The sequence below is a fragment of the Zygosaccharomyces rouxii genome (genome assembly GCF_000026365.1).
Source record: "Zygosaccharomyces rouxii strain CBS732 chromosome A complete sequence".
Classification (NCBI taxonomy): domain Eukaryota; kingdom Fungi; phylum Ascomycota; class Saccharomycetes; order Saccharomycetales; family Saccharomycetaceae; genus Zygosaccharomyces; species Zygosaccharomyces rouxii.
In genome coordinates, this window is record NC_012990.1 from 1 (window position 1) to 24,911 (window position 24,911).

Genomic DNA, 24,911 nt, shown 5'->3' on the forward strand with positions numbered 1-24,911 from the left:
CCGAGCATAGTTGTATAAATGCATGTAAGAAACATTTCACTTTTTCCAATTGTGACGCTAATGCACAAAGCCCACTGGAGAACCGCCAAAGGAAAACAAAAGATGTATGGAAACTATTCAAATCGCTCATCTGGCGGTTATTGATGGGTACATCGTCTTCTTTAACTAATTCGTGCTTGGGGTGTCTTCTTCTTTGATGATGGGGCTTACAATGGGTATCCATATTGATTATCTATGGCTCATTGTTGTAATGTTTTCATTTTGATGAGTTCAATTTCCATATCTGATTTCACTTTCATGCTGCCCAATACAAGCGGTCCTTACTTCTGGACTTTAAAGTTACTCTGGGAGCCGATACAAAAGAACAGTGTTAAAATTGATGAACCAAGATTTCTCTGAAACCGAGGTAAAACAGTTGGAAAGGTACTGCAATGCTAGAAACGAAGTGCAGCAGCCTAGGTCGAAAAAAAATCGGATACTGGACTGAGTAATTATGTTGGTGTTATCTTTACCACCTCTGGTGTATTTAATTCCCTCTTGTTAAGCATTCTTGGGATAAACTCGTTGATATACCCACGATGCCAGCTTCACCGCTGGCATGTCTTCCTCGCTTATCAAATACTGAATATTTCTACCGCGCTCGCAGGATGCCATGGTAAATAGCTTCCAGTCACCTCTAAATTTGGTCTTGTTGCTTCCGTTTTTTCCTGCTGTATAAAATTACTTGATTCTATGATCAGCCACAGCTTCAACCATGACATTCTGTGGCCAGCGGCAAAAACAATTTTCCATGAGTTCGATAATAGAACCCACTGGTCATCAGCAGTCAAATTTACTCGAGGCTGTTTTATAGGCGCTGGAAAGTTGCTGGGATCGATTCGGCAAAGTACGTAGTCGACAGATACGGTTTATAATCTGTCCCATAAATCTGTCCCAAGGTATTGACATGCAGTGTTCTTTTTGGATTCTTGAACAGTTTTATCCATTCAATTGTTATCGATTGTTATCAGGAATCTTTTTTTCTGCAATTTTCGTCATGTTGCTCCGATGACGATAAAAATCTGATCTCGTCTCTCATAGCAACTCAGTAACGTACTCACAACATGGAACAACAGAGGTATAAAATGAACAAACATGGAATCCGATAAGAAATCTCAAAAGCCTGTTTTACCCAAGGACCTCTTTAGAAATGGCTTAACTTAGATGTTTTATGAAATGTCGAAGCATTGTTTCCACAGTGTGGTCTCATGTACATTCTGCGTCATCGCCTGGGTAGCATTTTCAATGGATGCTTCTTATCAAGATGTCCCTGGATTCTACATGATTGGCCGTGTTGTTTTCGATTTTGCAATTTGCTTTCCCTTGGATGGCTCTATTATTCGAAATCGCATCCCAATACGACATTGTTGGTTCAGCAAGTATTGGAATTGAATCCCGGAATGGATATCAAATAATGGGATGGAATTTCAAATAGATTAAACCCTTGCCTTTATCAAGAGCATATCTGGAACACACCTTACTTTTTCTATGATGGTCAACGGGTTCAACTTAATTTTAGAGATAACGTTTTAAGACCATATCTCAAAGGGAAATTTGAAGGTGTTGCTGATGTGAACAAGATCCAATCAGCAAGGTTTTACCTACAATCAGTGAATGAAAATTTTAAACTACCATCAAGAAACAATTTGCCAGAATCAATTCTAAATTCTGAACTACCCAGGGACACCTACAGAAACAAATCTACGCTTCATTCGCGATATCTGTTCATGGGATTCATGGTTTGTTTCTTTCAAGGTCTAATTTGGTTACGATCGTACTTTTATTTGTACAAAAATCGTTTTGGATCCTGCCTACAATCATAAACTACCTGTGTGTTATTAAAGTACTACCGAAATGGCTATCGCTTCATGTATCCAGAAATGGATGTAATGAAAGCAATGGAATTTTTGGCGATAATAACAAAAGTTAGTCCTGGAAAAGAACTGGATCAATGGGATCAGATAACCAAATATACGAATCAATATTTGATGGAGGGAAATAGCGGCCATTCTAAGAATATATTTTTCGACCGTAAGCATTGTTTAGACTTTTACAAAACTTGCTTTGAGCCTCTTTCCGTTGAAAACAGCTTGGTTTATGGAGAGTTGAAGGAAATTGTGGAGTTTACAAAACGGAGTAAAGAAACAAATAAATCCGATTTTTTACTCTCAACCTGAGAGTGGCAGTGTATAGTATCTCAAAATACGTTGGCATCACACGTACTGCTACCGATGGTCCCTGGGAGTACTTATTTCCTGTGGAGTAGTTGTCTTAACTAAAAATACTGCCTCTTGGTCAAAGATAAACCATAGGGACAGTAAGCAGGAAAGAAGGATAAAAAATAAAAAATAAAAAATAAAAAAAAAAAAAGATTCAAAATTGACGGTCCTAAGTTTAATTAAAAATCCTCATTTGTATGAACTCACCCTTGTAATTACCTGTGGAGATTTTCTCCGATAGCTATCTCCAGATTGACTTCCATTGCATTTAGTGGTAATTTTTATGTTCCTCCAAAGATGATATCATTCCAATGAAGCTTCCGAAGGTAGACATAATCGACAGAATAAATTTCTGCCTAGTATAATAACTGCTGTTCCAGGCGTGAGCTTGGGACAATGGGATCAAATGGAAAATGAATCAGCATCTACAAAATAGAAATTCCAGTGACGGAGGTAAAAATGAGAGTTTTTTCTAAACCAATGCTTTCATTTTTTTAAAAGAGTTCGAACCTCTTGTTTCCGATATGGATGTGGCTGGACCAAGAAGTTACTCGAGCCGCTTGTCTCTGGCCAATTGTCACTATACCATGCCCTGGACTGTATTGCTGCGGATGCGCTCAGAGCGTGCGAACCTCCTTCTGAGTGAATCGATGTGGCCTTATAACGTTAAGAATTTACCGGCTAATAACGGCCTCTTGATTCTCTGCCAATAAAATCTGCTTTGGTCATGGGTATTCAAAGACATTGGTTTTGAGAAGTTTTAAATGAATAGTAGAACCATTGTTCAAAACGATGATTTTTGACTGACACCACAGAAGCCCAGAATAGACGTCGAAGAAGGGACTAGGTCTAAGTGTGCTTTTTATCTCTTATGACCAACATACTAATGAGGGGTAGCGAATAAATCAAAAATAGCACGAGAAATCAGCAGGACAATGAGGGCCAGTGCCATAATCACAAAGGACACATATTCTATTATCACCAAGTAAAACAATGAGGTGTTGAAGATACTATGAAACTTCTCGAAAATACCATCTCTAAATTCATCTTTTTCTGCCGTATGTGATAATTTACCAAAACTTTCAACGCACTTGTTATAATTCGCAAGTGCTCTCTCAGTAAGCGCTTTATTTGGTGGATTTTTCCAAAAATTTACTACCGTACTTCCTTCTTGATAACACCTGATGTCGTACGTCTGACGCTCTATTGGTTTTACGATTTCTCTCACAAAAAATCGCATACAATGCTCCCCACTGTAAAAAAGAGGATAATGATGTCCCCCCTCTTCAGAAAAGTGATTAACTCTAGATGCAATTCTCTGCCAAGCTGCTGGATCCCCGGTCAGGTCCATTTCAGCCACTTCCTTCAATAACTTTTGGAGCGCTTTTGTCTCAATATTAAAGTTTTTCCTATGATAGATGAAGTTCACAAAACACGTAGTAAAGCATAGGAGATAATGAATGATCATCCATAAAGGAGAAAATATGTCAGAAGGTTTCATTTCAAGTTGAGTATCAAAATAGTCGCGCAGACTAAAGTACGCCAACCGTATCAATAATACCAAAAGTGCACCGAAAAGAGGAAATATGATGTCGGATATCCATTTTTTTTCGAAGAAATATGGGGCAAGGAAGTATGTCAACTTTCCACCAGAACTGTCCTCTGGCAATTCTATTTCCTCCTCTTCAAATGTCTGCACACACTTCTCTAAGTCCATTTCACTCTCGTCACTTATTATACTCATATTGTCTTGTTGGTTAAATACACCATTGCTGTCGCGATTGTCAGTTTGTGTCTGAATTGCCGCCCTTTATATATTTTTCACCCCAGACTGTTCCGCCCCTTGATTGTTTCCTCCCCGCGCGACAATTCCATGCAGAAGAAACTCGAAAGCGTCAAAATGATAAAATTGACACAAAGAGGCAGACAGGTAATTTGAAGGTCAATTTGGAAACTCTTTAATTAATTTCTTTGTGGCATACAATGTCCTAACTGCTATAAATTGTCAGAGGAAATCAAAACATGATATTAGCCGAATGAAGAAGGACGGCCCCAGAAAATTGGCATGTCCAACAAAAAGAAGAGTAAGAGTAAGGCCAGCGAGAGCCACAAGCGTGGTGGAAGAGAGAACAGTCCTCGTGGACAACACAACTCTCCCTCACTACAAAGAGACAACAGTATCTCTGATCAGCAAGGAAGCGAGAACAGCGGTACTGGCTCTGGAACAAACGGGATCAAATTAGCCGCTCGCTTGTTGCGCAATCCATTGTTCTCCAAAAGAGGGTTTGAACATGCAAAAGAGGGATTAAAAAGTGAGAGAACAGGTGACTCAATAAGCACATTAAAGTGTATAGGCAGCGGACTTCTCTTCCTTTATCCTATTGTGTTCATAATATACAGTATCTTCGGTTTAGCATCTGGAGACAAAAATAATAGTATACATGTTTTTGTGTATGGCGGTCCACTATTCACTGCTGTTCCTTATTTCATACGTTACTTGGATGATGTCGATACATTGCTTTTAAGTATATTTGAGATTGGGGAGAAGAGCTTGCTCGGATATTTCGCAGACCCAGGAATCAGAGAGTTTCTCTTGACTGTTTTTGAGATTGCTGGACTCATTTATCAATGCGTAAAGGGTAGGCAAACGTTTAAAGTCTTTTTTTGGGGAATTGTCGGTTTTATTTTTTATCTTGTAGGAAATATTATCCTAATCTTGGAGAGAAAGAAAAGGCCAGAATCGGTAGTGGGTAATTCGACGTGAGTTTCAAATTCACACCTTGCTATAAAATCCTGATTGTATAATCATGCGACCGGACGACGGAAGTGAGCTTACAGTATTGCCGGCTTATCATCTGTGGGTTATGTTCAGGTGTAAACGCTAGTCAGTTTTCGATAGATAGATCATATATAACCATCAAGTTTAATAAATCCACGAGGTACCGATAGAAGTGTTCACGACGTTAGCTCAGCAACGTACACAATTTTAAAGAAGCAATACTGCGTACTCTTATAAACTGAACGTTTGTGCGAATAGGGCAGAATTGCTTCACGAACAAAAGGGCAAGAAACTGTCAAAGCTTCCCATGTCAAGTGCGAACGACATCAAGTTTTCAGCAGCGTTGCAGTTAGCAATGGGGGTTATATATAGCCCTTAATATGGTACAAACAGTAGAAAATGATCTGTTTCTGATTAAGCCAATGGCCATGGAGGGGCCGAATAAGTGCCCAAAAGCCTCTTGATCTTAGGGAATATTTCACTTTCGCATCATCTTTTTGCCAGAAATATCTCTACTTTTAAGCGAGAAGGACATTACAAAGGTGTACATGTATAGGTAACATGAACTTTGTTTGAACTTGCATGGATTGTTATCCATTGTTATCAGTAATCCCTTTTTCTGCAATTTTCGTCACGTCGCTCCCATGACGATAAAAAGCTGATCTCATCTCTCATAGCAACTCAGGAACGTATTCACAACATGGAACGATAGGGATATAGAATGAACAAACATGGAATCCGATAAAAAATCTCAAAAGCCTGTCTTACCCAAGGACCTCTTGAGAATGGCTTGACATGGATGTTTTATGAAATGTCGAAGCATTGTTTCCCCAGTGTGGTCTCATGTACATTCTGCGTCATCGCCTGGGTAGCATTTTCAATGGATGCTTCTTATCAAAATGTCCCTGTATTCTACATGAATGGCCATGTGGTTTTCGAATTTGCATTTTGCTCTCCCTTGGATGGCTCTATTATTCGAAATCGCATCCCAATACAACATTGTGGTTCAGTAAGTACTGGAATTGAATCCCAGAGTGGATATAGAAAAGTGGGATGGAATTTCAAATAAATTGAATCATTGCCTTTATCAAGTACATATCTGGGACACTCCTTACTTTTTTTATGATGGTCAACAGTCTCAACTTGCATACAGGGATAATGTTTCAAGGCCATATCTCGAAGGGCGATTTGAAGGTGTTGCTGACGTGGACAAGATCCAATCAGCAAGGTTTTACCTACAATCAGTAAATGAAAATTTTAAATTACCATCAAGGGACAATTTGCCAGAATCGTTTCTAAATTCTGAACTACCCAGGGACACCTACAGAAACGAACCTACGCTTCACTCGCGATATTTGTTCATGGGAATCATATTTTTGCAGCTTCAATATCAAGTTTTGTTGGGTATCGTAATGGGATTTTTTCAGAAGTTATTTTTTACTTTGTTTTGTTGCATATTTTGGGATCAGATTTTCTCAAGAGATAATAACTGGAGCTTCTATTGTTTGGTATATCCACAGATGGATATAATCCGAGGAATGGATTTTTTGGCGATAATAACAAAAGTTAGTCCTGGAAAGGAACTAGATCAATGGGATCAGATAACCAAATATACGAATCAATATTTGAAGGGGGAAATAGCGGCCATTCTAGGAAGGTATTTTTCAACGGTAAGCACTGTTTAGACTGCTACCACGATTGCTTTAAACCACTTTCCGTTGGAGACAGCTTGGTTTATGGGAAGTTGAAGGAGTTTGTGGAGTTTGTGGAGTTTACAAAACCAAGCGTAGAGTAAAAAGAGAGACAAATACATCGTGGTTTTTACTCTCAACCTGAGAGTAGCACTGTATAGTACCTCAAAATATGCTGACATCACACGTACTGCTACCGATGGTCCCTGGGAGTACTTATTTCCTGTGTAGTAATTGTCCTAACTAAAAATACTTCCTCTTGGTCAAAGATTATCTATAAGGACAGTAATCAGGAAGAAAGATAAATGAGTTAGAATTCACGGTCCTAAGTTTAATTAAAATCCTTATGTGTATGAAGTCATCCCTGTAATTACCTGTGAAGAGTTTCTCCGATAGCTATCTCTAGATTGACGTCCATTGCATTTAGTGGTAATTTTATGTTTCTCCAAAGATTATATCATTCCAATGAAGCTTCCGAAGGTAGACGTAATTGACAGAATAAATTTCTGTCTATAATAATAACTACCGTTCCAGTTGGGAACTTGGAAAATGGGATCAAATGTAAAACGAATCAGCATCTGCAAAATAGAAATGCCAACGACGGAGGTAGACGTGATAGTTTTTTCGATGGCAATCAATGCTTTCATTTTTTTGAAAAAAAGCTCAAACCCCTTATTTTCGATATGGATGTGGCTGGACTAAGAAGTTACTCAAGCCGTTTTCCTCTAGCCAATTGTTACTTTACCATGACCTTGACTGTATTGTTGCGGATGCGCTCGGAGCCTGCGAAACTCCTTCTGATTAAATCAATGTTGCCTTGTAACGTTAAGAATTTATCTGCTAACGACGACCTCTCAATTCTCTGTCAATAAAATCTGCTTCGGCCATGGGTATTCACAGACATCATTTTTAAAACTTTTTAAGCAAAATTAGAACCATGACTGGAAGCGAGGTTTTCTGACTGACGAACCACAGAAGCCCAGGATAGACTTTGAAGAAGGGACTAGCTATTTATGTGCTTTTTTCTCCTATGAAAAGCATACTAATGAGGGGCAGTGAATGAATCAAAAATGGCACAAGAAATCATCGAGATAATGTAGGTCAGGTACATAACCACAAAGGACGCAGAATGTATTGCCCCCAAATAAAGTATTGAGGTGCTGAAAATATTGAGAAACTTTTCGAAAATACCATCTCTAAATTTATCTTTTTCTGCCGTATGTGATAACTCTCCAAAGTTCTCAACGCTCTTGTTATAATTCGCAACTGCTCTCTCAACTAGCACCTTATCTGGTGGATTTTTCCAAAAATTCACACACATTCTTCCTTCCAAATAACACCTGATGTCGTACGTCTGACATTCTATTGGTTTTACTATTTCTCTCACAAAAAAGCGCATACAATGTTCCCCACTGCAAAACAGGGAATACCGATATCCTGTCTCTCTAGAAAAGTGATTAACTCTAGATGCAATTCTTTGCCAAGCTACTGGATCCCCGGTCAGGTCCATTTCAGCCACTTCCTTCAATAATTGTTGGAGCACTTTTTTCTCAATATTAACCTTTTTCCTATTGTCGATGAAGTTCCAAAAAGAAAACGTAAAGCATAGGAAATAATGAATGATCATCAATAAGGGAGAAAATATGTCTGAAAGTTTTGTTTCAAATGGATCATCATATAAGTCGCGCATAATAAAGTAAGGCAACCGTACAAGCGATGGTGACAAAAATGCAGCTGAAAGGGAAGCGATAATGTCATCTAACCATGTTTTCTCGAAGAAATATGGGGCAAGAAAGTATGTCAACTTTCCACCAGAACTGTCCTCTGGTAGTTCTATTTTTTCCTCTTCAAACGTCTGCACACACTTCTCTAAATCCATTTCACTCTCGTCACTTATCACACTCATATTGTCTTGTTGGTTAAATACACCATTGCTGCCGCGAGTGTCAGTTTGTGTCTGAATTACCGCCTTTTATGTCTTTTCACTCCGGATTGCTTCCCCCTTTATTGTTCCCTCCCCGCGGGACAGTTTCATGCAGGAGAAACTCGAAGTGTCAAAATGATAACATATATATACGAAAGCGGTAGACAGGTAGTTCAAAGATCAGTTTGGAAACTCTAATCAGAGCACTGAAAGATTGCCTTATGTCTGGTGTGTCGGCACCTTATGTCACTTTTGTATCACGGAATATCTCATCACGGAATATCGCCTTCTTATATATTTCTACTTTCAAGCGAGAAGGACATTATAAAAGGTGTATATGTATAGGTAACATGAACTTTGTTTGGACTTGCATGGATTGTTATCCATTGTTATCAGGAACCCCTTTTTCTGCAATTTTCGTCACGTCGCTCCGATAACGATAAAAATCTGATCTCGTCTCTCATAGCAACTCAGGAAACTACTCACTACATGGAACGACAGGGGTATAGAAAGAACAAACATGGAATCCGATAAAGAATCACAAAGGCCTGTTTTACCACAGGACCTCTTTAGAAATGAGTTGACATGGATGTTTTATGAAATGTGTAAACATCGCTTCCCCTGGGTGGTCTCATGTTTATGTCTGGTCGCCGGATGGGTAGTAGCTCAGATGAATTTTACCTATAAAAATATGCTTGTGAGTGACATGACTGCCGGTGCTCTATTCGGATGTGCACTTGTATGGCCCTTCGTAAGGGTTCGCTATTTGAAATTCTATCCCAATACAACAGAACTAGTTCAGCAGGTGTTAGAATCGAATCCCGAAGTGGATATCGAGAAATGGGCCGAAATTGCAAATAGACTGAACATTTACTTTTACCAAGAGCATCTCTGGAGCACGCCTCACTTTTTTTTCAATAATCAACATGTTCAACTTGTGTTCAAGGATAATGTTTTAAGGCCATATCTCGAAGGGAAACTTGACGATATTACCGATATGGACAAGATTCAATCAGCAAATTGTTATTTGCAGTCACTAAATGAAAAGTTCGAATTATTATTGAAGGTTAATTTGCCGGAACCCGTTTTAAACTCTGAACTACCTAGAGGTACCCACAGAAACAAATTCTCCTTTTATGCAGCATATTTGTTCGTTGGATTCATGGTTTGTTATTATCAAGCACTAACTTTGCTTATGATCGTAATGGCATTTATATTAAATTTTTTTTTGCTCTTGATTAATGCCATACTTTTCCAGTATCTTACCTTGAGAATATATCAGGATTCTTATTGTACGCTATATCCACAGATGGATATAATCCGAGCAATGAATTTTTTGGCGATAATAATAAAAGTTAGCCCTGGAAAAGAACCGGTTAAATGGGACCAAATAGCCAGGTATATGAATCAATATCTAGCTGAAGAAAATAATGGCCATTCTACGAATATATTTCTCGACGGTAAGCATTGTTTAAACTGTTACAAGACCTGCTTTGAGCCTCTATCCACTAATAATGGTCCTTCGAAATACTGCGATTTGAAAGAAATTGTTGAGGGTACGCAACCAAGCGTAAATGGAGAGACTAATTAATGAAGCAATGTATTCCTTCTTCGCAAACTGAACGTAGCAGTATATATTGGTTTAAAATATGATGGTATCACAAGTGCTGCGATAGACGGTGTCTGAGTGTCATGAAGCTACATGACATGTAATCTCAAGGTGGTAATAAACATACTTTAATGTGTTTTGGTGTCACTTACAATAATATTATTATATGATGAGGTCTTAGCACCAATCAAGGTCTGGGATGTAGCTTAATGAAGAGAAGAAAGATTGTCCAGAAATAATATAATCAAGTATAAGTGATCAAGTCTAAATTACATCTTATTCTTACTAGTGATCGGACCGCGCCTCATTGCAAGCAAAGCCCAAGAGACCCACTTACTCAGATTTTTGCGGTAGAATTTGCAGCTTTATGGCCTCATCTGACGAACGGTGACCACTAGCAGAAGTAACCTGTATATGACTGGAGCATGCGAAAATAAATGACACATGTGTACGTACCAAGCGGACGAAATAATCAGGACCTCGGTATGTGTCTCGGGTAATAATTTCATATTTCTAAAATACTTGAAACAGGCGTATAAGAAATGTACCTTCATATGCACGATGTAAGCTGACCAATGACAGCACTTTCTAGAGAAATTCTTTGAATATTTCAACCGTGATATGCATCTTCTCCACTTCCAGGTAGCATATATAGCGTCTCGTACCTTGAAGCATTCATTAGAATCTTTTTAGGGACTTGATGTTGAGAAGTTCCGTATAATACTCAGTAATGTAGGGATCGACGATAAGTGTTTCTGTCAATTTTCCTTTTTGCAACCATAACTTCGTTATTTTTTCACTTCATATGGTCTGCAACTTCTGAGAAAGGTACCAATATATTATTGGTGCCTAGAAACTTATCATTTCAAGTCATTCTGCTTCGATGAGGTGCCATAAATATTAGTTTGAATATCAGAATTTTGCCAGCTCTTTTACCTTCAATTGAACAATCACAACTCGTATTCTTCTTACCTTACTCAACCCTTCACCTATCGAATTGGTTACCTACGAGAACAGGAAACTTTTTAACAGTAGCTCATTTAACTCAAACTCCATAAGAGTTGCTGTTGCCCGCTTTTCGAAAATTAATTACCACCAGTGTAAGTTTCTCCTGTTACACAAGTACTTGGACTGTCTTTTGATGTGTTTTTTATCCCTTATAAAAACATGCTATTAAGCGGTAGCGAATGGATGAAAAATGATCCATGCAATCATCGAGATAATGAAGGTCAGCATCATAATCATAAAGGAAGCAAACTCTATTGCCCCCAAATAAAGTATTGAGGTGCTGAAAATATTGAGAAACTTTTCGAAAATACCATGTCTAAATTTATCTTTTTCTGTCGTATGTAATAATTCACCAAAATTCTCAACGCTATTGTTATAATTCGCAAGTGCTCTTTCAGTTAGGGCCTTATTTGATGGATTTTTCCAAAAATTCCTGTACCTTTCTCTTTCGTAATAACACCTGATGTCGTAGGTCTGACATTCTATTGGTTTTACGATTTCTCTCACAAAAAAGCGCATACAATGCTCCCCACTGCAAAAAAGGGAATACCGATATCCTGTCTCTTCAGAAAAGTGATTAACTCTAGATGCAATTCTCCGCCAAGCTACTGGATCCCCGGTCAGGTCCATTTCACCGACTTCCTTCAGTAACTTTTGGAGCGCTTTTGTCTCAATATTAACCTTTTTCCTATGGTCAATAAAGTTCACAAAAAGCATCATAAAGCATAGGAAGCAATGAATGATCATCCATAAGGGAGATAAAAAGTCTGAAAGTTCTGATTCGAGTGGATCGTGATAAAAGTCACACAGACTAAAATACACTAATGGTGTAACCGATGACAAAAGTGCAGCTGAAAGAGAAGTGATAATGTCATATAACCATGTTTTCTCGAAGAAATATGGGGCAAGAAAGTATGTCAACTTTCCGCCAGTACTGTCCTCTGGTAATTCTATTTCCTCCTCTTCAAACGTCTGCTCACACTTTTCTAAATCCCTTTCTCCTTCGTAACTTATCATACTCATCTTACTGCGTTGGTTAAATACACCATTGCTGTCGTGAGTGTCAGTTTGTGTCTGAATTGCCGCCTTTTATACATTTTCACCTCGGACTGTTCCGCCCCTTGATTGTTTCTTCCCCGCGCGACTATTCCATGCAGAAGAAACTCGAAAGCGTCAAAATGATAACACAAAGAGGTGGACAGGTAATTTAAAGGTCAATTTGGAAACTCTAATTAAAGTTCTGTTAATAACTTTGTGTCATAAAATGCCCTAACTGCTATAAATTGTCAGAGGAAACCAAAATGATATTAACCGAATGAAGAAGGACGGCCCCAGAAATTGGCATGTCCAACAAAAAGAAGAGTAAGAGTAAGGCCAGCGAGAGCCACAAGCGTGGTGGAAGAGAGAACAGTCCTCGTGGACAACATAACTCTCTCTCTCCACAAAGAGGCAACAGTATCTCTGATCAGCAAGGAAGCGAGAACAGCGGTACTGGCTCTGGAACAAACGGGATCAAATTAGCCGCTCGCTTGTTTCGCAATCCATTGTTTTCCAAAAGAGGGTTCAAACATGCAAAAGAGGGATTAAAAAGTGAGAGAACAGGTGACTCAATAAGCGGAGTAAGGTGTTTTGGTAGCTTCTTTCTCTTCGTTTACCCGTTTCTTTTGATAGGATACTGTATCCACGGTTTCCTAGCTGGGGACATCAATAGCAAAAGTGCTTTTTTGTATGGCATTCCATTATGCATTGCTGTTCCTTATTGCATACGTTACTTGGATGATGTGGATACATTGCTTTCAAGCATATTTGAGATTGGGGAGAAGAGTTTGCTCGGATATTTCGCAGACCCGGTAATTAGAGAGTTCCTCTTAACTGTTTTTGAGATTGCCGGACTCATTTATAAATGCATTGAGAGTAGCCAAAAGTCGCGAATCTATGTATGGAGAATTGTGGGTTTTGTTCTCTATCTCGTAGGACATACTTTGCTAATATTGGAAAGAAAGAAAAGACCAGGATCGGTAGCGGATGCTTCGGCATGAGTTTCTAATTCACACCTTGCTATAAAATCCTGATTCTATAGGCGTGCCACTGGACGATGGGTTTGAGCTTACAGTATCGCCGGTTTATCATCTGTGGGTCATGTTCGAGTGTAAATGCTAGTCAGTTGTCGATAAGTAGATTATATGTATAACCATCGAGTTGAATAAATCTATGAGGTACCGATAAAAGTACGCATGTAGTCATTTCAGCAGCAGACACAAATTTCAAGAGGCATTGTCGTTTCCTTATAAACTTAACGTTTGTGCGAATAGGGCAGAATGCTTCACGAATGCGAGGTCAAGAAGCTGTCGGAGTTTCCTATGTCAGGTGGGAATGACATTAAGTCTTCGGCAGCGGTTCGGTTAGCAATGGAGGTTGTAGAGATCCTTCAACATGGTAGCATATTATCTATTTCTGATTAAGCTAGTGTCCTGGGGAGGAATTGAGGAATTTCCTAAAAGCATTTTGATCTCAGGAGTGTATACCCACTCTTGTGTTGCAACGTAACATTTTGACAGGATGGTTTCTCATATATATCTACTGTCAATAGGGAAGGACATTAGCAGAGGATATATATGTATAGCTAACACGAACTTTGTTCGGACTTGCATCAATTGTTATCCACTGTTATCAGGAATCTCTTTTTCTGTAATCCTGTTCTTGTCATTCTGATGACAACAAAAATCTGATCTCGTCTTTTATAGTAACTCAGGAATTGTACGCATTGCATAAAACTGGAGTTTAAGCAAGAACAAACAAGAAATTCAAGACGATGAGTTACCCCGTTTTCCTTAACTTTGTTTTTTTGAAAGTATATTTACTTCCGGCCAGTCGAATATTCTTCTTCCCCGGATTCCAACTGGTATTTTTTTCAAGACTGTTCGCTTCGTCCAGCGAGCACAAGAAAAGCTACGGGAAGAGAACAAGACATAGGGCCGTCATTGGTGCTATGACTATTGCAAAAGACTATTTTGTAGTCGGACGAACCTGGTTGTTGAGCTTTCTCCCTTTTACCTCCCGTAGTTTGTGTTCCATGCTAAAAAACTATTTAACAAAAGCTCGGTATAGTTAATTTTTTTTTTTTCAATTCCACCCCAGATTCGACTCTACGAGACCAAAACGTTAAAGTTTTAAAACAATGCTTCCAAATCATACACTGTAGTTGTAATAGGAAGTATCTGTTAGAAGATAAAGGCTGGGTTGTATAATATGCTTTTCCTTTTCGAATTATCCGTAAAGTTTTCGGAAAAACAAAACGTTGGACACCATCATAATAGAAGTAGACATACTTATAGAGAATAGTGCTTTCAAGTAACAAGAAAAACTATGAATTAGGAAATTCTATTGAATAGTAATTTCTAAGATATTCTTTGGGTAAAAAAAAGATGATAGCGTATAGTTGGTTTTACTACGGATCCAATACTCTTTCATTCTAGAAGCATTAAATAGGGTTTCTGGATCCATGATGAGTTCATACTGAACAAAACCGAGTTCGTTTACTTCCCCTTCAAATATATCACTTCTCGATCGTAAGATCGTAACAATGTATCCAAATCAAACCTTAACTCACGGTATTACTAATAGACTGAGCGTGTAACCAAAACATGTTCCGTGTGCAAGGAGGTTTACTTCGGTAATGGCATGATAAGATGTGTATAAAAGGGGCGAGGATCAGAAACGCAGTTTATTAGACGATGCAAAATGCGTTATGCTTTTTCTATCTTCTCATATAAAGAGGAACAATACCTTCTCTAAAAAAAAAAAGATTGACTAGCAAAAATGGGTTCGATCAAACCAGTAAAGTTGGGGAATTCTGGCTTGAAGATATCACCAATTTTAGTTGGCTGTATGTCATATGGTTCAAAGAAATGGCAAGAATGGGTTATAGAAGATAAACAAGAGGTCTTTAAGATTTTGAAACACTGTTATGATAGTGGACTACGGACGTTCGATACTGCAGATTTTTACTCTAATGGAATAAGTGAGAGATTACTGGGGGAGTTCTTGAAAACTTACAATATTAATAGGGAAACAGTGGTCATACTGAGTAAGGTGTTCTACCCTGTCGACGACACAATGGAGCTGAATCCATCATTTGATTCAGTCGAAAATGAATTAAACCTATCAAACCAGCGTGGTCTATCGAGAAAACATATACTTGCAGGTGTAAGCAATTCAGTCAGGAGGTTGGGTACATATATAGATGTGCTACAAATTCACAGATTGGATCATGACACTCCAATGAAGGAGATAATGAGGGCCCTTAATGATGTTGTGGAAAGGGGTGACGCTAGATACATCGGCGCTTCTTCCATGCTGGCTACCGAATTTGCTGAATTGCAATTTATTGCCGAAAAATACGACTGGTTTCAGTTTATATCCTCCCAATCGTGCTATAATTTGCTATATCGTGAGGACGAAAGAGAATTGATTCCTTTTGCCAAAAAACATAATATTGGACTGATTCCATGGTCACCTAATGCCAGAGGCCTATTAACTCGTCCTCTTCGTCAGACGACTGAGAGATCCAAGAAAGATTGGGGGTTTAAAGTCGTAAAATTGGATAAACTAGAGGATAGTGACAGGGAAATTATTAGTCGTGTGGAGGCAATAGGCAAAGAGAAAGGGGTTTCCATGGCTGCCGTATCAATGGCATGGGTGCTGCATAAAGGTTGCTATCCTATTGTTGGTCTGAACTCTGTTGAACGAGTGGACGAAGCAAAGGAGGCTCTCAGTATAAAGCTTACCGATGATGAAATATTGCATCTTGAGGAACCATATAAAACAAAGGCTTCGCTCTTTTAATAAAAAATTCTAAGCAGACTGCAAACTGTACATTGGTTGCTACTCTATACCTGGTTGCCTTTGACTTGAGATATACGGTACTGTTTAATACTATAAAAAATTTGCATTATTAGTTTTTTTGGGTACTGGTCGAATTGGAATTTGGACTTTCGATAAGAAATCTTCTGAAAGAAAAAAAAAGTATTGGTTTATCATCTTCACATCCCCGTCAACCTCAAAAATTTCCTCGTGCAGATGTTAGTGTAGATTACATGTTTTGCATCCTTGTCCTCACTTTCGTGGACAGCTTTATCGTACAACGAAATCCTTTACTTGTTTCCTTCAGTGCTCAGATCCTGTCATCATGTTAAAATGCAAATGAATGAAAAGTTTATTTTACTTGGGAATCCTCCTACCTTCCAAATGACCTCTTCATTGGTATCCTGGTACCGCCAATCTTATAGGGCGGAAGCATCTCTAGCAGAAATCAGGTAATCTCTTTAAACAGAATTAATTTGGAAAGAAATCCCACACAGCACTTGAATGAAACCATAACCTACCTGGTCCTTGGTAAAACGGACTGTCGAGGCGATACTCAGTCCAGAGAGGATCTAAGAAAAAGACATCACTCTTTTGAAAGTCCAATTCTTGAATCATGGCATCAACAACCCCATGTCGGATAAGGCGGGCGCCTATGGTGATAAATCTTTGGGACAGGCTGGTATATTTCAATCAGTCCTGCGTTTCCCCGGGCTATAATAGTCAACGCCAGCTGTTACATGCAAAAAGAAGATATGAAAAAACTACGAAGACTTTTTCGAGGTTACATTTCATTAGTTGGAAATTTTGTACGTCATTATAAATAATTAGAATATGTTTAAGATATGCTCAGGCAAAAAATCTGGTAATTTTCTCTCTGTAACTTTTACCCTTGGAGAATTTTTCACCATTTGTATCCTGCTCCCCGTCTAATTCATCTTCATCTTCATCCACAAAGGTTGCATCCAAATCTACTCTTCTGCCTTCATCCAAGTCTATAGTGAGTAGGTCAACGGTTTTGAAACTGTGGGTTTTTAATAGGGATATCCCGATGTACAGAACGGCGGCAGCAGGTAATAACACATACGCATCCACAAAGTCACCGGCTTTAAATGGAACAAACGAAGTCCACCCCTGGATCAAAGCAAGGAAAATATTGGCAGCTATACCGATAATTTGTGTGTATGGGTAGAATAATGCCTTATACGGAAGTTCCTTGACCGTTCTTCCCTGTTTAATCCACGCTTTTCTAAATCTTAAATGCGTCAACCCAATAGTACCCCACACAATAAATACACCAACACCGGAAAGGTTCACGATATATGAATAAGCAGTTGATGCCCCCACACTAACATTCATCAGCGATACTAAACCCAAAGCATTGAACAAGGTGATTGCTGGGATAGGAACACCTCTTCTATCAGTCCATGCTAAGAATTTTGGCGCCAAACCTTCATGCGCTAGATTCGTAATGGTTCTGCTTCCGATGAAAAGTGACCCATTGATAGCAGATATACAAGTTACCAGAATGAATGCATTAACCAGGTGCGTACCACCTTCCCAACCTGCTCTAGTAATAGCAATTGAAATTGGGGACTTTAGAGCTTTCGTGCCGGCGTTAAGATTATGATCATTGTACGGAACTGTTACACCGTAAAAAAAACCTATACCAATGTAAACCACCAAGATTCTCCAGAAAGTTTGTCTAATGGCCAGAGGAATGGCTCTATTTGGATTTTTGGACTCACTGGCTGAGTAAGCCACAGATTCAGTTCCTGAGTAAAAAGTCGAACAAAATACAAAAACCTCTGCAATTCCCTTGAATCCATGGGATAACGCACCCGGGTTATTCCAATAGTGAAATCCAAATGCTGGTCTATCTTTGATACCGCCGGAAATATAAATGGTGGAGAATATGTAGAAAGCCACCAAACCTAATATTTTGAACCACGAAAGCCAATATTCTATTTCCCCAAAAGCGCCAACACCAGCCATCTGAAAAGCCTGAAATGCCGCCCAAAAAATTAGAATATAACCGTATAGTGGAACTTGAGGTCCCCAGAACTGAAAAATAGAGGAAAGTGTATTATACTCATTGGCCATCACTGCAAAAAAAACAACGATATATGCATATCCGCAAACGGCAGACAAACTATCGCTATGAAACCTTCTCGCAAGAGTAGTAAATCCACCACCCGATGGATACAAGGTAATCATTTCACCTATGGATTCCATAATTGTGAAAGCTATAATACCGATGATGCTAAAGCCAAGCAAAAGCGCTAGAGGTCCACCTTTCGCGAGAGCATTACCTGCTCCAACAAGACAACCAGGTCCTATGATACCACCGAGAGCCAATAGCGATATGTGTCTATCTTTGAGGGCTCTTTTGACACCAGTTTTCGGATCATAAAGAGAAGCGTTATGGTTCTTCCCCTCGCCAGTTTCGATTTGATCCGGCGTTATACCAGAAGAAGTATATGATTCGCACGAAGCATCATCGCCTTTTCCTTTGGTTAAAATATTAATATCCGTCCAACCCATTTTCGTCAGTCAGTGTTCTAGCCAAAAATAAAAAGAAAGCAAAACACCTACTCGATCCTAAAATCTGGTATTGGTAAATGGTATCTGGATTATGAGAAATGATAATCATTGTCTTTCTTATGTATGAATATCAAGCTTGTTAGCAATATGCAAATATTTCATCAGAGTGACCAATGGAGACACACCGTGGTTTCCATTAAAGTAATGAAGTTCGGCTGAGGAAGTGACGAAAGTAATAAAGCATTATAGTGCTAAATTGTAAAGTACAGTGTCAGGTAGATTATGCAAAGTTAGACTTTGACACACAACGACTTTAAAATCGTCATAATCACGTGATTATGGAAGACACAATGACTTCGGACTGCCAATGATAGAAGCAGCACCCCCACCATGAAAAGACAGCCCTCTAAAATAAGCATAGCTATCATTGCTATGTTCCCAGCATTTAGACGCATAACATATGGGGGGCGGATATGTCAGTACCTGAGATATAGCGTCAAATGAAGTTTACCTTAAAGGTTGTGTTTTGGTCGAAATTCATATCACAGCTTCATTTCTTGGTAACGCTGATACACAATGTTTACTCCGAGACAAACCCTAAGTCTTCATGGAACTAATAGAGCCCTACTTCCGATTATCAAAATGTTATCTTTTTATCCGCGTGCCTTCGCTTACTGGATCGCCACACTTTGAAATTAGGAGACATACTGAAGAATAAACATAATGTGCTAAGAATTTGATTCTCGAAATTCTCGAAATTTTCAAAATTCTTTAGATGGATAAACATGAGGTTGTTTGACGGATTAAACTGGACCAGGTTTTTTCTTTCTTTGACGAAGATAGGGAAAGTCACATTCCTGTTAGTTAGTTAGGTGCCACTAGTTAAAACTTGGCAAATCATCGTAACAGAATAGAAGGGAATGGATGGTGAGATTGCACAGCCTCTACTGACCAGAACGGTGTCTAGTTCAAACAAGCAGACAAATGCCGATAAAATCAATCAACATTATTTGTCCATCAGCCATTCAGACGTTGGAGAATATAGAGAGGAACCCAATGATGACGAACAAGGAGACCTTGATGACGAGACTACTCCTTTGTCCCGCATTCCGCATTTATGGCTCATTGAAGCAGCGTTGTACACAAACGTTTTTTTATCAGGTTTCGACAGCACCGTTACGGCATCTACATACCAAACCATTGGAAATGAGTTCAATCATATGGACCTTTCTAGTTGGATCACGGCTTCCTATTTGATTACTTCCACATCATTTCAGCCATTATATGGGTCATTCTCTGATGTTTTGGGTCGGCGAAAATGTCTATTCTTTGCAAGCATGATTTTTTCGATAGGTTGTTTGGGCTGTGGCATTTCAATTAATATCCTTTGGTTAAGTTTTATGAGGGCTTTCACTGGTATAGGTGGTGGCGGTTTGATCACATTGTCTACCATTGTCAATTCGGACATGATACCAACTTCTAAAAGAGGGATTTTCCAAGCTTTTCAGAACTTGCTCCTGGGGTTAGGTGCTATTTGTGGAGCTTCATTTGGGGGTGTGATAACCTCTTCCATCGGTTGGAGATGGTGTTTTCTATTACAGGTTCCGATTTCTCTAGCCGGCGCTTTAATTGGTCACCTTTATGTCAGAAACCAGGATGAATACGAAAGGAGAAAATCAAAGGAGTCTTCTCAGACTAAAGAGATGCTTAAGCATATCGATTTCTCAGGTGCGTTTTTGATCATCATCGGATTGACATTACAGTTAGTCTACTTGAGTCTTGGAAGTGCTGCAGATGAATCTGGAAACACTTGGAGTAGCCCGGGATTATCTGCCGTATTGGTAGCTAGCTTTATCGTTTTGGTATTGTTTGTTCTTACGGAAGAAAGAACCAGTGCCAGGGCCATTATTCCTTCGAAATTAGTCAGGAGTTTATTCAGTTTTCTGGTGTTAACAATAAGCGTCCTCGTTGGGTTTGCAAGTTATGCGTACCTTTTCACCTTACCTTTATTTTTCCAGGTTATTCTTGGCGATTCGACTGCAAAAGCAGGCTTAAGGTTAGCTATTCCATCAGTTTTCACACCAGTCGGTGGACTTATTGCTGGCATTTGCATGAGTAAGTTTAATTGTTTGCAAACATTGCTGTATGTCGGAATCGCTTTTATGTGTTTGGGGAACTTTTTATTCTTATACATAGGAGCCGACGCTACGGATTCGCTAATAGGCTTCTTCTTGATTCCAGCAAATCTGGGACAAGGTATAACTTTCCCCAGCAGTTTGTTCACTTTCATTTTCGCCTTTTCGAAAATCGACCAAGCTACTGCCACTTCGACGCTTTATTTATTCAGGAGTATCGGATCAGTTTGGGGAGTAACAGGCTCAGCTGGGATTGTTCAATTCTGTTTTAGTCACCACTTGGAAAAGGCCCTGGAAGGATTATTGGATGAAAGAAAGATAAGGAAGTTGATAAAAAAGATTACTTCTAATACTTCGTACATCAAGGAGCTTGAGGGGCCAGTAAAGGTGGCGGTGATCGAAAGTTTCGACACAGCAACTAAAAAGGTTCACCTAATCTCTACTTCTTTTTGCCTGGTTGCACTTATCTTGTGCGTAATTAAGGACGTTTTCAAACCTAAAACCACTAAATCGTAACTGAATTTGGCATATACAACTTTTATGAACCATTTCACGTTAATTTCTTCCTGATGCCATTGTCTTTTAGTTCCTGTATGTATTAGTTTCATGTAAAAGTGCCAAGCCGTTTTCGGCGGTAAGAACAAAGGAAAAACGAAATAACAAACAAACGCAATACTCGATAGACGTAAGTAAGCATATTGGTTATTCGTTGCATAGAATACCCTTTTCATCTCGCTTGAACATATTGTAGAAAATCTTTTCTTTTTTGGCCAAACAGTTCCAGAATCATTATTCCTGATTCGTAGTTTATCTTCATGTTTCGTAGCCTCATTTCTCTAAAAGCATCAAGAGAAGCTGCATTTCGTAGTTAAACCGCTTAAACTGAAAGTTGTCGTACAATTCACACCGTAGGAACACATCAAGCTAACGCTATTGCCCCTCTTGATTTTCTTTGTCACTGTAACGCTCGGATATAACGCTAGAGTCTCTTGATCAATACAACTCAATACGACTCAAATCTGCAGCGAGAACGAAAGACACATCATACTGCTGCAGCGGTGGTAATGCGTTGTTTTTCTTGAAGAGAATCCTAAAAGACACCATACAAAATCATGTAGCGGCTCATATTTTGAAAAGACCAATAGAACTTTCTCTCACAGGATTTAAGCTAGTAACGACTTTTTGGAACATTACTAAATTTTGTTGCACCTCCTCTCATTTATGGGTTGTATTGGATATATCTACCAAGTGATCGTTTTTGAAATGCAAATGTGTTATTTATCACCATGTCAACATTTTATGGGGAACTACGCATGGTTCTTTGGCTCCATTCATTGTTGGAACGCTGTGCATGCATTATTTGTTCAATCTAAAATATGAAAAAACTACAGTTAATAGCAACTACTGTTGAGATCTATCATCTTCTGCTTCGAATAAACTACAGAAATGCCAACTTGGGGAAGGACAGGATTAACGTTTGTTTCGAACGCTTTTTTGTCTTGGGTAGATCGGAGATTCCCTCGTAGGAATTCCCTGCAGTATTAACTCCGAGATTTCGAAGAGGAATTCATGTTTAACTCTATATAGTATCCATGGCTAGAAGCTTACAGTCGGAAAGAATAAAAATACCAGGCAACTTTTTTCCTTTCCGGCACAGCAGTTCCCCACAGAGGTGATTCTTGTTAGAGCTTACTTTTCGATCCTAAAATTAATAATCATAATCAGAGCTTGAATTATAAAATCCTGTAACAACCACCACTCCTCAAATTAGCATCGGCTGCTGGAAGGACCCAATGAAAAGTAATTAGTAGTTGGTAATTTCCTAAAAAGAATATAAAGTTTAGGGAAGACTGTCATGCAAGAAAATGTTGCAATAAACACAATTAGGACCGAACTGCGTCAAACTGCTAGCCATGTTATCTCAAAAATAATGTCTTCGCACAGTTTTCAATTCCATCAACACCGATTGAAACAACCTTATAATTGATTTTCATATTTCCTAACACGACAAGGACAATACATGGCTCCCGATGCAATACAGCAATTAGCTTCACCTCCGCGAGAATATATTGTTTTCATTAATGGTTTAAAAAAAAGTTTCTTCTGCCAAGTGATATAAGAAAGGACCTCAGAGCTTATGCTAGCACTCGCTTTCTATTAACATGTCAAATGTTACAGTCCGTCTTATAGCAACCAGAGATAATGAGAGTATATGCATCTGATATAATAAGTTCCTGCTGGTTCAGTGAACAAACCTGAAATCCAATCTTTTATTTCCATCGTCAGTCGTCTCTATTGTGTATCTGAGTTTTTCCTCCTCAGTGAAGGCATTCCAAATCTTATCCTTTTGCTTATTACGATAAATGTAATAAAACTTCGTGAAAAGACAGGCCGCAATAGTCCCGAATGCGATACCAATCAAAGCATCGTTACCTTTGTGATAGAGCGGTTTATCCGGCGTTCTGTAAATATTTGCGGAAACAATACCGGCAGCTTGTGAGTAAATGTTTACCATAGCCGCCGAGACAGCGCGTGTCCTCACTGAATTTGAATTTGCAGAGCACCAACTTATACTGAGAGGCCATATAGGTGCGTGTCCCAATAAAACCGTTAGCAAGGCGTATGTTCCCCAGGTGTTCACTTGAGAGCCAGGCCAGAACCTTAGAGGAAAGAGACATGCCAAAATCCATATTGGAGTTCCCATTATAATAAGTGACCTCTGGTTTACTATTTCAGAAAAATATCCAGCTAGCAACATGGTGATGACAGAGAGAACATTATATGGAATCGACAGCGCGTTTGTTTTGTAAGTACTAAACCCAAGCTTTCGAAGAGTCAAAGTCATATAGGTGCTCACTGGTGATGATCCAATATCCCCCAGGAATCTCACTATATATATTGGCAGCAGATCATAATCCAACAGTGTTTTGAGGAGCTCCTTAGGGCTGACTGGTTGACGATTATGCATATCTCCCTTAGTCGGATCGTCCCTCAATACTCTGTTTACGACAATTTTTTCCTCCCGATCAGTGTACCATCCTTTTTTCCTATACCATGCTTTTGTTTGGGCAGGTGATGGGGGCATTTTCAAGAAAGACATGATGCCAATCAGCAATGTGAAAAGACCTTCAACCAGAAATAGCCATCTCCAAGACTGGTTCATGAGTCCACCCGTTTTAATTTTCAATAGACCAAAAGAAAGCAAACTGGACCAAACTGATGTCATAGGGTTAGCGATGTAGAATAGAGAAAGCCTGAAAGGTAATTCCTTGGAGGTAAAGAAATAGCTCATCCAAAGGCAAACATCGCAAATGAATCCTCCCTGTAATGCCCCTAAAAGTGCCCTTGTCGCATAAAACCCAGATTTTGTAGTCATGGAAGCTTGACATACCGACACAATACTCCAAAGGCACATTTGCGTTGGAATCCAAACATCAGCACCAATTTTTTTGGAAATAAGCTGCGATGGAAGTTCGGCAGCTAGGAAACAAACCAGATTGATTGTATTCGCTGTATTATAATCATTTGTTGTCAAATTCAGGTTTTCCAACATATTGTCAGAAAGGGCTTGCGATATATTACTTCTATCAAAATCGAGCGCGGTAAACATAAGAAACGTCCAAAAGGTAACGTACCAGTCATTTTTTTTAATCACACGCTTTTCTTCTTTCCGAGTCCACGTAAAATCTGGATCAAACAAGTGGCGACACTCATATTGAGAGTTCTCATATATCGATGAATAATAATTAGCGATTTCCGGATCTGCGAAAACATTACTTGAAGCATCGATACTTGAATCAGTGCTCAACTGCTCAATGTCTTCAGTAATATATTGTTTATCCTCATCGCTTTTTTGTTCCACTTCCTGCTGAGAGATTAACTGGCGTATTCCCATTGTGATTGCACTGCTAGATTAGTTCAGAGAAAGACAAGGTAATTTTAGGAATACTACGAAGAATGCCGAGTTTTATAATTCATTCGGTATTTTAAGACCTCTCTTAGGATTTCCATGCCAATATCAACAGTACTGAGTATCATTTGACTTCGAGCACTATTCGTTAGTCTCGTCTTCACAGTTTTGACTTTTCTTGGTTTTAAGT

At 39.0% G+C, this 24,911-nt stretch overlaps 10 protein-coding genes across 10 annotated transcripts; 5 read left to right on the forward strand and 5 right to left on the reverse strand.

Moving 5' to 3' along the window:
* Positions 1 to 3,141: 3,141 nt before the first annotated feature.
* Positions 3,142 to 4,002, reverse strand: ZYRO0A00132g (uncharacterized protein; the record flags this gene model as incomplete). Its single annotated transcript, XM_002494338.1, has 1 exon — positions 3,142 to 4,002. The coding sequence occupies one exon, from the start codon at positions 4,000 to 4,002 to the stop codon at positions 3,142 to 3,144; it is 861 nt and encodes a 286-aa protein (XP_002494383.1).
* Positions 4,003 to 4,323: 321 nt separating this feature from the next.
* On the forward strand, positions 4,324 to 5,022 carry ZYRO0A00154g (uncharacterized protein; the record flags this gene model as incomplete). The annotated part of the gene is made up of 1 exon (XM_002494339.1): positions 4,324 to 5,022. One exon carries the CDS (start codon positions 4,324 to 4,326, stop codon positions 5,020 to 5,022), a length of 699 nt encoding a protein of 232 aa, XP_002494384.1.
* Positions 5,023 to 7,770: 2,748 nt separating this feature from the next.
* Positions 7,771 to 8,634, reverse strand: ZYRO0A00198g (uncharacterized protein; the record flags this gene model as incomplete). The annotated part of the gene is made up of 1 exon (XM_002494340.1): positions 7,771 to 8,634. The coding sequence occupies one exon, from the start codon at positions 8,632 to 8,634 to the stop codon at positions 7,771 to 7,773; it is 864 nt and encodes a 287-aa protein (XP_002494385.1).
* Positions 8,635 to 9,172: 538 nt separating this feature from the next.
* On the forward strand, positions 9,173 to 10,243 carry ZYRO0A00220g (uncharacterized protein; the record flags this gene model as incomplete). Its single annotated transcript, XM_002494341.1, has 1 exon — positions 9,173 to 10,243. The coding sequence occupies one exon, from the start codon at positions 9,173 to 9,175 to the stop codon at positions 10,241 to 10,243; it is 1,071 nt and encodes a 356-aa protein (XP_002494386.1).
* A 1,191-nt stretch (positions 10,244 to 11,434) lies between these two features.
* Positions 11,435 to 12,292, reverse strand: ZYRO0A00242g (uncharacterized protein; the record flags this gene model as incomplete). Its single annotated transcript, XM_002494342.1, has 1 exon — positions 11,435 to 12,292. The coding sequence occupies one exon, from the start codon at positions 12,290 to 12,292 to the stop codon at positions 11,435 to 11,437; it is 858 nt and encodes a 285-aa protein (XP_002494387.1).
* Positions 12,293 to 12,612: 320 nt separating this feature from the next.
* ZYRO0A00264g (uncharacterized protein) lies at positions 12,613 to 13,308 on the forward strand (the record flags this gene model as incomplete). Its single annotated transcript, XM_002494343.1, has 1 exon — positions 12,613 to 13,308. One exon carries the CDS (start codon positions 12,613 to 12,615, stop codon positions 13,306 to 13,308), a length of 696 nt encoding a protein of 231 aa, XP_002494388.1.
* Positions 13,309 to 15,088: 1,780 nt separating this feature from the next.
* Positions 15,089 to 16,114, forward strand: ZYRO0A00286g (aldo/keto reductase; the record flags this gene model as incomplete). The annotated part of the gene is made up of 1 exon (XM_002494344.1): positions 15,089 to 16,114. One exon carries the CDS (start codon positions 15,089 to 15,091, stop codon positions 16,112 to 16,114), a length of 1,026 nt encoding a protein of 341 aa, XP_002494389.1.
* Positions 16,115 to 16,981: 867 nt separating this feature from the next.
* ZYRO0A00308g (uncharacterized protein) lies at positions 16,982 to 18,676 on the reverse strand (the record flags this gene model as incomplete). The annotated part of the gene is made up of 1 exon (XM_002494345.1): positions 16,982 to 18,676. The coding sequence occupies one exon, from the start codon at positions 18,674 to 18,676 to the stop codon at positions 16,982 to 16,984; it is 1,695 nt and encodes a 564-aa protein (XP_002494390.1).
* Positions 18,677 to 19,596: 920 nt separating this feature from the next.
* ZYRO0A00330g (MDR family MFS transporter) lies at positions 19,597 to 21,327 on the forward strand (the record flags this gene model as incomplete). The annotated part of the gene is made up of 1 exon (XM_002494346.1): positions 19,597 to 21,327. The coding sequence occupies one exon, from the start codon at positions 19,597 to 19,599 to the stop codon at positions 21,325 to 21,327; it is 1,731 nt and encodes a 576-aa protein (XP_002494391.1).
* A 1,726-nt stretch (positions 21,328 to 23,053) lies between these two features.
* ZYRO0A00374g (uncharacterized protein) lies at positions 23,054 to 24,706 on the reverse strand (the record flags this gene model as incomplete). Its single annotated transcript, XM_002494347.1, has 1 exon — positions 23,054 to 24,706. One exon carries the CDS (start codon positions 24,704 to 24,706, stop codon positions 23,054 to 23,056), a length of 1,653 nt encoding a protein of 550 aa, XP_002494392.1.
* Positions 24,707 to 24,911: the final 205 nt, after the last annotated feature.